The sequence below is a fragment of the Hippocampus bargibanti genome, linkage group LG05 (genome assembly GCF_051943395.1).
Source record: "Hippocampus bargibanti isolate YZ-2025 linkage group LG05, ASM5194339v1, whole genome shotgun sequence".
Classification (NCBI taxonomy): domain Eukaryota; kingdom Metazoa; phylum Chordata; class Actinopteri; order Syngnathiformes; family Syngnathidae; genus Hippocampus; species Hippocampus bargibanti.
Window position 1 is genome coordinate 14,991,095 of NC_142738.1, and position 15,380 is coordinate 15,006,474.

At 40.4% G+C, this 15,380-nt stretch overlaps 1 protein-coding gene across 3 annotated transcripts in view; it reads right to left on the reverse strand.

Moving 5' to 3' along the window:
• cacna2d1 (calcium voltage-gated channel auxiliary subunit alpha2delta 1) overlaps window positions 1-11,885 on the reverse strand; it is a 142,079-nt gene extending 130,194 nt beyond the window's left edge. For all 3 annotated transcript variants that reach the window (XM_088996843.1, XM_088996846.1, XM_088996844.1), the window contains exons 1-3: window positions 11,552-11,885; window positions 4,402-4,483; window positions 2,257-2,373 (exon numbers count right to left, since the gene is read on the reverse strand). In XM_088996843.1, coding sequence (XP_088852969.1) covers window positions 2,257-2,373; window positions 4,402-4,483; window positions 11,552-11,640 — 288 coding nt within the window. In that variant the 5' untranslated portion in view covers window positions 11,641-11,885. The remainder of the gene's footprint in view (window positions 1-2,256; window positions 2,374-4,401; window positions 4,484-11,551) is intronic.
• Between the last annotated feature and the right edge of the window lie 3,495 nt (window positions 11,886-15,380).

Consider the following 15,380-nt stretch of genomic DNA (forward strand, 5'->3'; position numbering starts at 1 on the left):
TTCTTTTTCACATTAAATCTTTAGGATTTTACATGCATGTTTTAGGAATGTGGGAGAAAACTGGAGGAACCGAAGAAAACAATGCAGGAGAACATGCAAACTCCACACAGGGAGGCCAGAACGGGGAATGAACCCATAACCTCTGCACTGTAAGATTGATGCGCTCACCACTGGCCCACCAGACCGTCTGATTGGGGATAATGAGCCAAATTCCCAATGAGTTTTATTTTTTTCAAATACAAGTGCTGGAATTAGCTCAAAATGGCTGATGAATTCTGCATGAGTCCTTTTGACCTTTTCACGCATCCCTATATGATCGAAATGTCCAAACTGGTCCGTCTGAGTGGTTTACCGGAGCATTTTTTTTTTTTTTTTAAAGTTCTTGAAATGGTGAAACATGGATGCCACTGTCCTTTTGAATGACATGCCCAACCAATATTCTGTTGATCTGTGAAGGTGAAATCAAAAGATCAGAAAATCATCATCATGATCTTCAAACTTGGATGCCATGCACAGCCCGCAATATATGGTCGGACATTGCCTTGCCATTAGGCTCATTTAGGTAAATAAATTACAACATTAAGTCCTATTATGATTTGATGCGAAAAGAGGTGAAGAAGCGTGTCCAGGCAGGCTGAAGCGGCTGGAGAAAAATGTCAGGTGTGATGTGTGATAGGAGGGTTTCAGCTAGGATGAAAGGAAAAGTGTATAAAACTGTGGTGAGACCAGCCATGATGTTTGGACTGGAGACAGTGCCACTGAAGAAAAGACAGGAAGCAGAGCTGGAGGTAGCAGAGCTGAAGATGTTGTGGTTTTCTTTGGGAGTGACCAGGTTGGATAGGATCAGGAATCAGTACATTAGAGGGACAACTCATATTAGAGGCTTTGCAGAGAAAGTCAGAGAGGCCAGACTGAGATGGTTTGGACATGTCCAGAGAAGAGAGAGTGACTATATCGGCAGAAGGATGCTGAGCCTAGAACTGCCAGGCAGGAGACCGAGAGGAAGACCGAAGAGGAGGTTTATGGATGTGTTCAAAGAGGAAATGAAGGTAGCCGGTGTGAGAGAAGAGGATGCACAAAACCGGGAGAGATGGAGGACATTGATTCGCTGTGGCGAACCCTGAGGGGAAAAGCCGAAAGGAAAAGAAGAAGAAGAAGATGATTTGATGCGAAATACACAACGATCGTCTCTGGCAATTTCAGCTATTTGCATTTGTATTTAAATTCAACTAAAATAAGTTTAGTTTAGTTTGGCTTCAAATTTAATTATGCTTTTTTTTTCTTTACGTCCCTACTGTGAGTCCTACATAGTAATTGAATATCACATTTTCCGGTGTATTAGGTGCACCTTATAGTCCAGAAAACACGGTATATTTATTTATTTGCAAGTGAATGTTTGCTGCTGAGGATTATTACAGCAAGGAGGAGTGCAACGGCTTTCTCTTAGGGCACAATGGCACTTATTTATCCCACGATAAAGCAAACAATCCCATTCAGTGTCCCTTGGAACTGTGAACGCTCAACCAGTCAAACAATTCAACATATGATTCAGTTAATTAGAAGCCAGATGGCATTGAGGGAAACTGACATATTCAGGGAAAGGAGACATTAATCAGGTCAAGCTATTTGTTGAAGCCGTTGAATAGATGTAATTATTAATGTGATACAAACCAATTTAAATTGACATCATTAGAGCCCTCTACCAATTTGGAAGTGACAATAAAAATGTATTTCATAGAAATATTGTTTTTTACACTTTATAAATATCGACTGTACAATGGTGTTCTTTACCGAGGAACATTGCAATGGACGGCAGCGAAAAGAATTGAAGCAGGCATAACAGCATGTAAATAAATTTGCGGTAATCCTTTTGTTTCCCCATCTGAAGGGAATTTAGGTGGAAGACACTTGAATGGTGAGAAATATCCGACTCACAGTAGACATGTTGAGGCTTTGAGTCAAACCTCCGCCCTTTCTTCGCGGAGTTTGCATGTTATTCCCGTGTATTTTCCGATTACTCCACATTGCAAAAAACATGCACCATTGAGCAGCCTGAAGTTTTGTGTATGAGTATTATGAGTATGTTTCCCAAACTGTGATTATGAGTATGAATGCTCATGCGCAACATCTACATCTAGGAGAGTGCCATTGTCAGTGCAAAATTTTGCAGCAATAGGCCTTGTTAGTGAAGATGTCGACATGTCTGTGTTGCACTCCGATACAAATGCTTACTTGGTGTAGTGCGTTCAGTCTTACCTCCAAGGCTGTCGACCTCTTGCGCAACAGTTGTTCAATGTTCATGGCCGCTCTGGTGACCAGCTCCTCTGCATCATTCTGCTCCACACTGTAGAGGTGTTTGTTTCTTAAAAAAATCTGCACACATACATGCACGTGCGCACAAACACACACACACACACACACACACACACACACACACACACACACACACACACACACACACACACACACACACACACACACACACACACACACACACACACACACACACACACACACACACACACACACACACACTCACACGCACACACACACACACGCACACGGAGTCACTTCTGTGTATTTGTTTTGATTTCAGCCACAGCTGGAATAAATAATAATAATAATAATAATACATTTCATTTATAAGCGCCTTTCAAAACTCTCAAGGTCACTTTACATTCACGGGATAGGTTTTTCTGTGGGTGAGCAGCGGAAGCCGCGCCAGCGTTCACTCAACCCGGAAGTAACTCAAATAGACAAAAAGCAAGCTAGATAGCTAATAGATGTTTTACCAATCAAGTCTGCCATGTATTTAACTCATTCACTGCCAGACGTGCAAAAATATGACCGCTCCAGTGCCAGGGTTTTTGTCATTGTCACTCGAATTCCAGGACCCACAGAATATTGAGTTTTAGGACTACATAAACATTCAATGCAGCATAAGAAACATTAGACTATCTCATATCATCATAAAAAAGAATTAATTGCTAAATTGTATGGGTCTGTAGTTATATGAGATTGAAATGAGGGTGACTGTCCAAAATAAAATGCAATACATACGCGTTGGTTGATATAGCGCTTTTATGATGAAACTGGAACAAAGCGCTTACGTGTAAAAAAGGAAATGATATCCCCTTGTGGAAGGGAAAAATCATTGCCAAAGGTCTGGCCAGTGCTTTATAGGCATAGAAACATGAAAAAAACAAAAACGAACTAACTCGGGATCGGCGCTCTATGTCCTATTCTCAATTCCCGAATAAATTTGTGAATGGCAGTGAATGAGTTAAGGGATGCCAGCATCTCTTTTCTCTTGTTGGAGTATTGACCTTGCTCGCTGTTGTCGTCCTGATCTCTCTTTAACCTTTGTAGTCGCTCTTGTTTTGTCAGAGAATTTTTGTCTTTTCATTATTCTTTTTCATGGGTCTTGATCTTTGGTTTTGTGTTGTTGGATTTGTGACATTTAATTTGTGTTTTCGTGGTGTTCTCTTGTACCTTCCCTTTTTTTCTCCTGGCTCCTTGTGACCAGTGATTTCAAATTGTACTTTGTTGGTGCACTTTTTTTGCAATAAATATTGAAGACATCACACATTGAGCCAGCATTTTTGGAATTCCACACATTATTCAGTCCGGTTGAGAACCTGGCACACACACACACACACACACGCACGCACACGCACGCACGCACACACACACACACACACACACACACACACACACACACACACACGCACGCACGCACGCACACTAACATATACTTGAGTGTATATTGTATTTATTATTAATTCTTTTTTATGATGATATGAGATAGTCTAATGTTTCTTATGCTGCATTGAATGTTTATGTAGTCCTAAAACTCAATATTGTATTGTATTATATCTCAAAGTTGACACGACTGGAGATTAAATTAAACATTTAAAAATCACAATCACCCCCGCACCCCTCTTTTAAAAATAAATACACTGTAAATAAATGAAATCCCTCACTATGAACCAAAATGGCTAACGCCCTGGCCAATTTCATATGAAAGGGCATAAGATAGAAAATGTTTAACAGGTACAAATTGGTTTTAAATTGGGTGCTTTTTTGTATTCTGAGGAATGAAGGTGACATCCGGGTTGCCTAAAAGCAGGATATTTCTGCCAAATGCATTTTTTTGTCAAATAGTTGATCATATTTGGTCTTAACACTGTTTTGCTGTGGCCCCAACTAGCCAGGTTTAGACATTTTGTTTAATTCCCGGCCAATTATTATCTGAGAAATTTCACCAGTATATACAAATATTTGGTGAACAATAAAACACCCTGAGTAGCCATTTAGTTGCCACATGCAAAGCAATTCTAATAAGATGAAAGCATCTCAATGATCAGGTGCTAACGAGCAATCATTGTGACTTGGTCTTACCTGGGCGAGACTCTTGCCACCTGTGGCGGTGTCGGCCAGAGTGATGAGTTCTCTCTGGATCTGATCAACCCATTCTTTAATGCTGCCGTACAGAAAAAACACACATACACACACACACACACACACACACACGCACACAAACACACGCGCATACACACACACATCGGGACACTGTTCAGCCACTTCAGAGGCACAATCATAGTGCAATTAAACTGTCAATCACGTGAGCGCAGGAGGCGACAGTCAAACTCCTCAACCATGAGACATCAAGACATTCACCGGGGGAGGTGTTGGCAAAACAGAAGTTATTGCTGGCTAGCTTGCATGCTTGCTTTCTGCTATCTCTTGCAGTGTATTTTGATTGTGAACATACCACCATGGGGGGTGTCAAAGTGCCACTAACATTTGACCGTTTCATCGATGATATTGTTTAATTGCAAATTAGACACACAGGAGAACCCGTTCTCCCCACAAAGGTAAATCCTTGGTCCATTCGTCCTGAAATGGACAATTTCCGTCAGTATTATTAGTTTTTGTCTCACAATAGCGACTGAGCGGGTAGATTTAAAAGGAGCTGTTTACCTGTTTCCACAGCAATGGACAACGTCCAATCAAAATTCCTCTTGACACCAATGTCGTCAGTATTATCCAATCAATATTGCTGTTGCAGACAAGTGCAGCCCAAAAAGAAAATGTGCAGAAAAAAAATGATTGATGGATCCATTTATCCAGCAATATTTTTTTATACGCGAGCCAGATGCAAAAGCACTCTATATGGCTCGCGAGCCATAGATTCCTAACCCATTCAGTACAGTGTAATCAAGCGTTTTCTGTAGAAGCAGCCAAATGCGTTTGACATCAGTGACAATTATTGTGATGTGAGTGAGCCAGTTAGGAAAGTGAAAGGTAAGACTCATGTGCTTGTCTACAACAGCCCGATGGACATTATACCTCAAAGGCTGGACATATAGACCTTTAATCTGTGATGTCACACACCAATCCCTACCACCATTTCGCCAAAATGGATGTAATTTGACCAAGGCAGATTGATTGAGAAAGAAGTTTAAATGGCTTTCTTGATTACTAACGCCATTCTTTCATTTGGGATAAATTATATATGCATAGTGTCAACTAAAAAGATGGTGTGCAAAGAAAATTGTTTCCCAGAGAGATTGATCGTGTGATTGCAATGTTGATTCAAAAATGGGCGATTCAAAAATGGATTTGGAGGAAATTTTGACATACTAAACATCATTTACAGAGAGGCTGGAAATATCTTATGTCGCTTGCATTTATGACTCAGATGTGCTTGTGTAATGCCAATACACTGATGAGCTAGTGTTATCGAGTCGGATAGCCCTTTCGGATAACACTTGGCTAAATCACCCAAGGATAAAGCAACTAAACATTTTATACATAAAGTGTCTGTGAAATCATGTCTTCCACAAACCTAATGATGAAGGTTTGCTTCCCAATTTATGCACTAAAACACATGCTATTGTCCCTTGTTCAACTATTTATCACTCTATTTGTTATCCTCACCCCCACTTTCGTCTGTTTTCATTTTTTATAAAATGTGGGCCTGGGGGCATAGTGGAGTATTGCCCTCCTTACAATTCCAAACACAAAATGTATTTTATCATTTCTGCCACCTATGTTCACAAACATAATGAAAATGTATTTAGTACTGTATAGCACCAGCACTGCGCCACATTGTTGCATGAACGTAAAACCGAAAATCCATGTTGTCAAAAGACCTTAACTCATTCACTGTCATTCACAAATGTATTCAGGAATTGAAAATATGACGTCCAGCGCCTATTCCCAAATTTGTTCGGGTTTGATTTTTTTCTTGCTTGGGTGCCGGCAAATCGCTGGCCATGGCCTCTGGCATTTTTTTTCTTTTCCACAAGGGGGCAGCATTTCGATTTTTTCCATGTTAGCGCTTTGTTACAGCTTCAGCTATTGTTAAAGCGCTATATAAACCAATATGTATGTACAGGTGCATTACATTGTCTTTTGACCTGCCACCCTCATTTTAAGCTCATGCATTTTCAGACCCATATAATTGAGGAAATTACTCCTTTTTGATGAAAGAAGAGAGTCTATGGTTTGTAACACTGTATTGAATGGCTGTGTAGTCCTACAACTCAATATTCTGTGGGTCCTGAAATTCCAGTGACAATGAAAAAACCCTGGCAGTGGAGTGGAAACATTTTTGCACATGGCTGGCAGTGAATAAGTTAATGTGCTTACTGGTACTTGTGAACAAGAAATTAATGTAGATGCGATCATTTAGATGAAAAAAAAATAGTATAAAGTCAGTCAATCCACACCCACAAATTTACAATAACCAAAACCAGTAATTTATGTTGAAGAAAACAGGTAGAACATTTTCATATAATTTGACACAAAGTCAACCTGCTTGGTTTGCATGCACATACATGTTAAATGTAGATCCTTAAGTAATGCAGTCGGCTGTCCCCCTTGCAAGAATGCTTATCACCATATTTGGAAACAAAAATAAAATGAGTAAATCCAAATAATCTACCAAGTCAAATGCTATGATGTCAGCATATTATGCTCTGATTGTGTCAGGGTTTGCGAGGTGGTGATGGCGGGTGCGGATCCCAAAAAGCAGGCAGGAGGGAGCTGGAGGTTGTTTGACAAATTGTATTGAAATAAAGGTCAGCAGTAACAAAATGTAAAACATCAAAATGATCTGAATGGAAAAAATACAAAGTAGCAAAAGAAGACCAAAAGTAAAAGTCCGCCAAGGTTAAACAAACACGTACACGATGCATGCAGCAAACAAGCAGCAAACAAACAATGAATCGGCACCGGATGATCGTGCCAGGTGTCCTTTTAAGTGTCATTGATTATAACGACCAGCACCTGCGAGGCTGCCGGCAGGGCTGACGTCGCTACCCGCTGGTCGCCAATCTGATCGGGACGACCAGCACCTGTGCAGGTGCAGGCGGGGCCGACAGCGCCCCCCGTTGGTCGCCAACCAGATCATGACAGATTGCTGATCTTTATTATTTGCCGGCGTTACGCAATACCCCAAATGTACATCACACCACACCCGGCAGAGTAAGCATGGAAAAACCAATATGCTCACCCACAGGATATTTCCGAGTGAGTGTAATGGTCGTTGTGAACGAGCTTCATGCAGCTGAGCAGGCTGCAAAGTGTACAACAGGACCAAGAGGCCAGCAGTGTAATATTTGCACGGACAGTGAATCATATGTACAAAATATACAGACCATTGATGGTGAGAAAGATGAGTGTATTTGTATCACAGCAGTAGAATCACAAAGTAAATTTGTTGAAAGGGGGAAGGGCATCTATTGTGAACAAATCGCAGTGCAAAGCAGCTGCTTTCCTTTAATTCCCAAAGCCAGGTTGTGATGAACAAGCACTGCAGACTGAGCATAATGGTCTGTTTTATAAAGAAAAAAGTATATTCTGGACTGGAGATGTGCACCCACAGCACATTTTGTGATGCCCACTATTTAATTCCATTTTAGATGCTGACTGTGTTAGAAGGGCTGTGAGGACCTGGCCAGTGACTACGCATGAAATCATCCATCCATCTATTATCTGAACCGATTTATCCTCACGAGCGCTGCGTACATGCCAGAACCTGTCCGTGCTGCCTTTGGGCAGAAGGCAGCGTACACTGGAATGGCTGCCAGCCAATCGCAGGGAACATAGAAACGACCAACCATTTACACTCACAATAAAGCCGAGTAACAATTTAGAGTGTCCCATTAACCCCACATCCATATTTAAGGAATGTGGGAGGACGCATCAGCGCAGACTGCTGATGGGTATGTATATGTGGAAGTGTCGTGGCTTGGAATTGAAGCGGATTTACATGGGACAGAAGATGTGAGATAATCGCTATTTGTCAATGGAAGCAACAGCTTTGTGTTTGCTTTTAACATTTAGCTTGTAGCAGACCAGCAAATTTCACCATGATGTCCCTGATCCACTACTGAAAAGGACGATTTGATCCTCTCCTCTTTCATCAAGACCAGCTTCATGCAACAAATAAGGTGCTTGAGATTGGATGACTGTCTGTGTCTTTGTGTTGTCATATTATTCGTTATTTAGTTTTTTATTTGTTTTGACTTGAAGATGGCGCCGCGAGAGTGGGTGCATTTCCAGCAGCTCCTATATTCTGTGTTTCAGTTCTTTCTTTCCTTTCCTCTTCCTTTCATAACTTTGCTGCTGTGAAATGTAAATGTCTCCACTGCGAGACTAATAAAGGCTAATCCAATTCATTCCAAAGCATACTGTATCGCCAGACTGTGCGCACAGTACAGTATGGCGGTATACCAGTATACCATTTTTTTTTTTTTACCCCATTTAAAAATTTTCAACAGAAATGTTGATGACTATCATGTGTCATGCAAAAGTCAGATTACACAGCCTGCTATGAGTGCTGGAGGACTCTGAATTTTGAAGTTGAGCATTTTCAGGAAAATAACACTTTGTTGACATTTTGGCACCCAGTTTTACAAGATTTCAGTCCATAAAACACATTTCATATAGTACTGTAGTGTAACTAGTGTAACAAAAACATAAATACTAATATTCACATTGAAACATTCAACACTTTTACAACACAACAGGACCAAATATATTATATTTTTCTTGTTGTGGCAACCAATGACAATACTGGCGCCAGTTACATGTAGTTTGTCTAGAAAGAGTATGGTCTGCAAATGTGAAAACACAAATCCAGTAAATTTTGTCTGAGCTCCCCATCTACAAAGTTGTGCGCCTCAGAGGTTTGCCGAATTGTAGTAGTCTGAAGTCAATGAAAAATGGATTCAGTTTTAAATTAAATCCGGAAACCACACACACACACACATTATGTGACACATCAGTGGGTACAGCTCGGTAACAAGACTCAGATGTGGCATATTTTTGGGAGTCACCCCCCCCCCCCCCCTTGTTTAGCCAAATTATTCCAACCTGTGTAGCTAGATCTATTTTATGCTCCTGAGTACGCTGATCGCGGATGCCAAATCAGCATTTGATAGCCGCCCAATGAGTCATATTCCCAGTTTGTATGTCAATGCGGAGTGGAATGAGCCCTTCTTGGACTGCCAAAAGCTGTACAGTGAAGACTGTTCTGTGTTACACATTTGACATTTCCATGGAAGCGAACACCTCTCCAGTGACTTACGTAAATCATGCTGTATTTCCAACACCTAACATGATTTAGCATCTTGCTTCAATTAGGTGGGTGTGTCAGACATGGGAATCGTCCTGAAAGAAATGTGCATATAGAAATGGCCGACACACCTGTGGGAAAATATACCCCTAAGTGACTTGCAAGAATGGTCTACGTTTTGGCAGAGGATGACTTTTATATTGTCTGTCGAGTGTTTCTCCTTACATTACTGTACTTTGCGGTGTAAGGCGCACCCGAAATCCTTCATTTTCTTCAAGCGATGACCCTGCGCCTTATACGCAGGTGCACCATATGTGAAGTCATATTGAGCCGCAACAGGTCTCGCAACGACTGTCAGCAGCCAATGAGCCACCCCCTCAGACGATACTGGTGTTTCAAATATCCCACACAGACGTCAAGTGGGGTTTATTCTTTGAGTGTTTTGATTAGCCCGTCGTATAGAAAAACTGCAGCACACAGAAGACAAGTGGGTCAGATGCATTGTTGTTTTTCCCAAAGCACGAAGAGCAAATGGAGGCACACATGAGGAAACAGCGTACAAAAAGTAAGAGACAGATGTTGTGAAAGCGGCATCACTTGGGGGGGGGGGGAATAAAATGACCAATAAAGGGTGTCCCTCACCATCATCATTTAATCCAAGCTAACCCACATTTGATGGCAAGCCCAAAATAAATAAATAAATAAATACATACATACATACATACATACATACATACATACATACATACATACATACATACATACATACATACATACATACATACATACATACATACATACATAAATGAAATCGGTCTGTTATACCTCCTTATTTCAGTGAATTTCATAGAAGAGGCTAGGCTCAGTTAAGACTGCAAATGCACTTAAACAAAGGAAAAGTTAACTTAAATAATAATTCAAATAAAAATGTCTTCAGGATTAAAACCAACTATATTGACCTGAAACATTAAGTGCAATTGATCTTGACCCAGGCAATGATTCATCTGTATACTACTAAAAGTAGCCGATGTACCAATTCCACACTGATCATTGTTTCAGGGACATATTGAAATCAAGTTTCACACCATCTTGCTAGATTTTTGTTTAAGTTATGTTCTGCTTGCCTTTGAGGGGATGATGTGTTGCAAATGGTTTCACATACATTTGATAGATTACACATGTAACCTTTATTAGTAAATACATAGATCAATCCACTCTATTTCGCATACCAGTTTGGATACATTACGCACACAAGGATCACTGAAAAATTAAAAAACAAAGCTTTATGAATATAAAACAAATTGTGCTCTTTTGTCATGTGTGATTCTTTCTGCAGTATGGAAATAGAACTCCACCATGTCACTACAAGAGAAAATTTGGGAGCAGTTATGGGATGCAAATGGTCTCGCCTAGGAAAAAGTCAAGGGTTGTATCAGCAGCACTCTAACAAGCTATATAACGGCCATTAAATAAAACAGCAGTCTGACAAATGTTAGAGAAAATGCCATTCAATGGTAATTAATGACAATAATTCATTGTTGTAGTTATGTTTTTTGTCTTTATTGTTAGGATTTTGGAGATCATTGTCTATGTAATGCACACCCATTACATTTCTAGAAATCTATCACGTTATACGTTACGTGTACAGTATGAGAGCACAGCACAAAACCATGACCCATGAGCACGCCATTTTTAATAAAGTGTAAGTGCGTGTCCAGTCAGTCCCACAAAGTTGAGTCAAACACTAAACAAGTAGAAGAACAACTTGATGATGGAGACACGCGCGCACTACACAAAAGGTGGATGACATCCAGCAAGCCCACGCGCGCATATTGATTTCACATACAGGCAACCCACGCCACCCGATGGCCCTATAAAAACAAATCAAGCGCGTGCTCGCAGGAGGGCTCTGTTGAAGACAAGAGAAAAGGAGAAAGCCGATCAATTGGATTAAATACTTACAGGAGCTGGGAGGGAAACTGGGAAGCCCGAGACGCACTCAGGAGGAGCAGGACCTGAAACACCCAGGCGTGGGCCTTGCAGGTATCCATTGGAAAACGATGAAGTGGGGGTAGGGGTTAGAGATTGATGGTGCTGGAATGGAGCACACCCCGTCACTGATAAATAGGAGAAAACGCCGGCGTGACGCGGCGTCTCCCTCCCGCTGCTTCGGTGCTCGCTGCGGGAAAGGTTTAACGCTTCTAAGCTGATCAGGGGGACAACAGACGGCACCGACAGGACAGGTAGCGCCGGAGCCCCTCCTTCTCACCCAGAAGGAAGTATGGCTCCATCTCTCTCTCTCTCTCTCTCTCTCTCTCTCTCTCTCTCTCTCTCTCTCTCTCTCTCTCTCTCTCTCTCTCTCTCTCTCTCTCTCTCTCTCTCTCTCTCTCTCTCTCTCTCTCTCTCTCTCTTTCTCTCTCTCTCTCTTGCTCTCTCTCTTTGTCTCTCTCTCTCGCTCTCTCTCTCTTGCTCTCTCTCTTTGCCTCTCTCTGCCTCTCCATCCCCCTTCTCTCAGATGCATGTATCTCTCTTTGTCTCACTCTATCTATCTATCTATCTATCTATCTATCTATCTATCTATCTATCTATCTATCTATCTATCTATCTATCTATCTATCTATCTATCTATCTATCTATCTATCTATCTATCTATCTATCTATCTATCTATCCATCCATCCCTCCCTAATATATACAATTTACGAACTTAATTGGTTCCCAGACAGAGTGTGTAAGGCGAAAAGTATTTATCTCAAAAAACAATTTCCCATAGGAAACCATTAAAATGGGAATAATCCGTTCCCGGATTTCCATAAAATATACTTTTCAACTAAATAAGCCTTAAAACTACACACAGCATACCTTATTCTATGTATAATAAATGTGCTATTGTATTGTAATGAAAGAAATACACTGAATTGTATCATAAAGTCACTTTATTTACATTTGTGATGTTCATTTATGGCTTGATGGAATGGCGTTGGAGGTCGAAGGTCAAAGGTAATTGCTGTTTGGAAAGAGAGGCGCATTACATGAGGACTGTAATTAAATTAATAAACGGTGCTGTAAAATAAAGTTTTATTTACCTTTTTGATGCTTACACAGACGTATTCCATAAAGACTGTTGGTAACTTAACCTCTGGTGCTGTTCGGTCGTGTGCTTCCGCCGAAGATCACTCCGCCAGCCGTGGTGGGTGTGTATTATGAAAATAGTGCTTATTATAAGGTTTAATTTTCATAAATTTGGCGTTTGTAAGACGAAAAGTTTGTAAGTTAAGGTGTTTGTAAGTTGAGGTCTCACTGTACTCTACTTTGTATTCCCCTTTTTTCTTTACCAATGACAAGTGAAATGTATCACTTTTTTGCATAGCACAATATGTAATAAATATACTGTCTACTATGGTGCCGAGTTGCTTGAGTGACAAGACAAAAATATGAATGCCACATGGGAATAATGATTGCTTGGGTTACAGAATTGATTTCACGCTCAAGATCTCCTGAGCAAATCTCAACGCAGAAGAAGCCTTCCGTCACAGTTCATGAAATCAAATTAGTGCCATCCATTCATTTTCTATACTTGTTTGTGTTGCAGGTGAGCTGGAACCGATGCTAGCTGACTTTGGCAGAGTGCACGTTGAATTGATTGCCAGGATGTGTATAGACAAATAAGGATTTACACTCACATTCATACTTAAGGAAAATTTCGCAATGTATTGAACAATGTGATTCATTTGGCATGCTAGGGGACACTGTCAAAACCAAATCCAACTCATGCAAGCACAGGTTCATTGAATGTATGGCGGACATGGAAATAGATAGGTTTAGAAGTGGCCAAAGGAGGCAATAGCATTGCGCCCGCGGTCACCAGGTCGTGACGTCACTGATTGACGTCACGAGTTGTAGCCTCTGACACAGTTCTGTACCATATGAATAATTTTTGCTCGTTTTTCGTCGATTTTCTTCCGGTATTCGACGAAATTCTAATACTTTGTGGCTAAATATGTTTTAGAAGACAACTACTTCACTCTCACGTCGTCTTTCGGCGCGATGTGAAGTCGGACAAGTCCAAAAACCTCAACTTTCAAGATCAGATATGCTTTGGATTATATTTTTTTTTATAATCCAAAACATACAATTGCAATTAAATAAACCACTATTGATGTATATTTATTCAGAGTCTAAAAATGTTATGAATAATAGAAATGACAGCTCTTTAAGATTGAAAATTCAAATACATAGTATAATTATCTTTTGAGTGTGATTGTAACCAATCTTCAAACGTGAAAAAAATAACATTCATAAAGAATGATCATACTTAATTGGTGATCGGAATTGGACTAAATCAGAAATTGTAGAGGATTAGGTAACACTGTGTATAGTGTATATATGTGTGAAATCTACAACGGATCAAAAAGATCAAGAAGTAATTATTAGTATGTTGTATGAGCAGAGTCGGCTCACCTGGGGCGCGTTTCACTAAACTTTGCTATTTAGCAATATTGCTAGGCGTTAACAATATTGCTAAATGATGTTTAGTGAGACACGTTTTTAGCGTTAACAATGAACTTAGCAATATGCAGTAAAGTCTCGTTATATCGATATCGGATATATCGATAGTCCCGGTTATATCGATACTATTTCTATGCACGCACGGAGAAAATTACATGCAAACAGGGTCGGATATATCGATAGTCCCGGTTATATCGATATTTTTTCGGACTCCCTTGAATATCGATATAACGAGACTTTACTGTATTAGCAATATTGTTAAGTTAGCAATGTTTAGTGAAACGCACACCCCTGCAGTTCAAATTTAGTGTCGAATTAGTTATATGCTTGAGGAGGCAGAGCCAGTTCAATTTCATACTAATGAAGAACAGCTAGAACGTACTTATACATGGTCGAAGATCGAAAACAGGACGAAAATTAGTCGCTAAAACATCGCAAAACGAATTATTTTTTTTTCTTTTTATAGAAATTTCATTTTCACTCACTTGAAGAACGAAATTCCTTTGTTTTTCAGCTTGTAGTTGAAGCATCCGTAAGCGAAACATTGCGGCCCCCAACTGTTGTTCCTTTTTACAGCATCCATACGTTAAATTGACCTAAATACGCTCAAAACTATCTTATTTCTATGCCAAACCAAGCCACGTTACTATGGACGCTACAACTCGTGCCGTCACTTCCGGGTTTGCCATCAACCTCGTCTCTACGCCACTTCTAAACCTATCTATTTCTATGATGGCGGACATGTTAATGAAGAGGCTCACCATGCTCTATTACATTAATAACCAATGACCAAATTTAATAGGATGTTATATTGAATATGACACGGTCTGTATTTTTCAGAGAGAAAGAGAGAGAGAGAGAGAGAGAGAGAGAGAGAGAGAGAGAGAGAGAGAGAGAGAGAGAGAGAGAGAGAGAGAGATACACTTTTACTCAAGTCACTTTATTGCAAAAAAAGAAATTAATAAAAAAATCGAGCAAAATGTTTTTTACTCTTGTGTTTCCTGTTGAATTTTCATTCAAAGTCATATTATGCTCCCTTTTGAATTAAATGACCATCAGCGTTTTGATTGGGAGATATTGAACATGGATGTGCATGCGTGTAATGCAACCCTGGAGGTGGGGAGTGTGGCAGCACAGGCAGGATGCTCAGGGACTTGGTTATCAATCGTTGCTTGGCAACCACACCATCTTGCGTGTCCTCTCACCCTCCTTTGCTTCCTCCTCTTCATGCCAGCCCCCACTTCCCTTTTCTTTCCGCTTTGTCTATCCCTTCTCACCAAACAC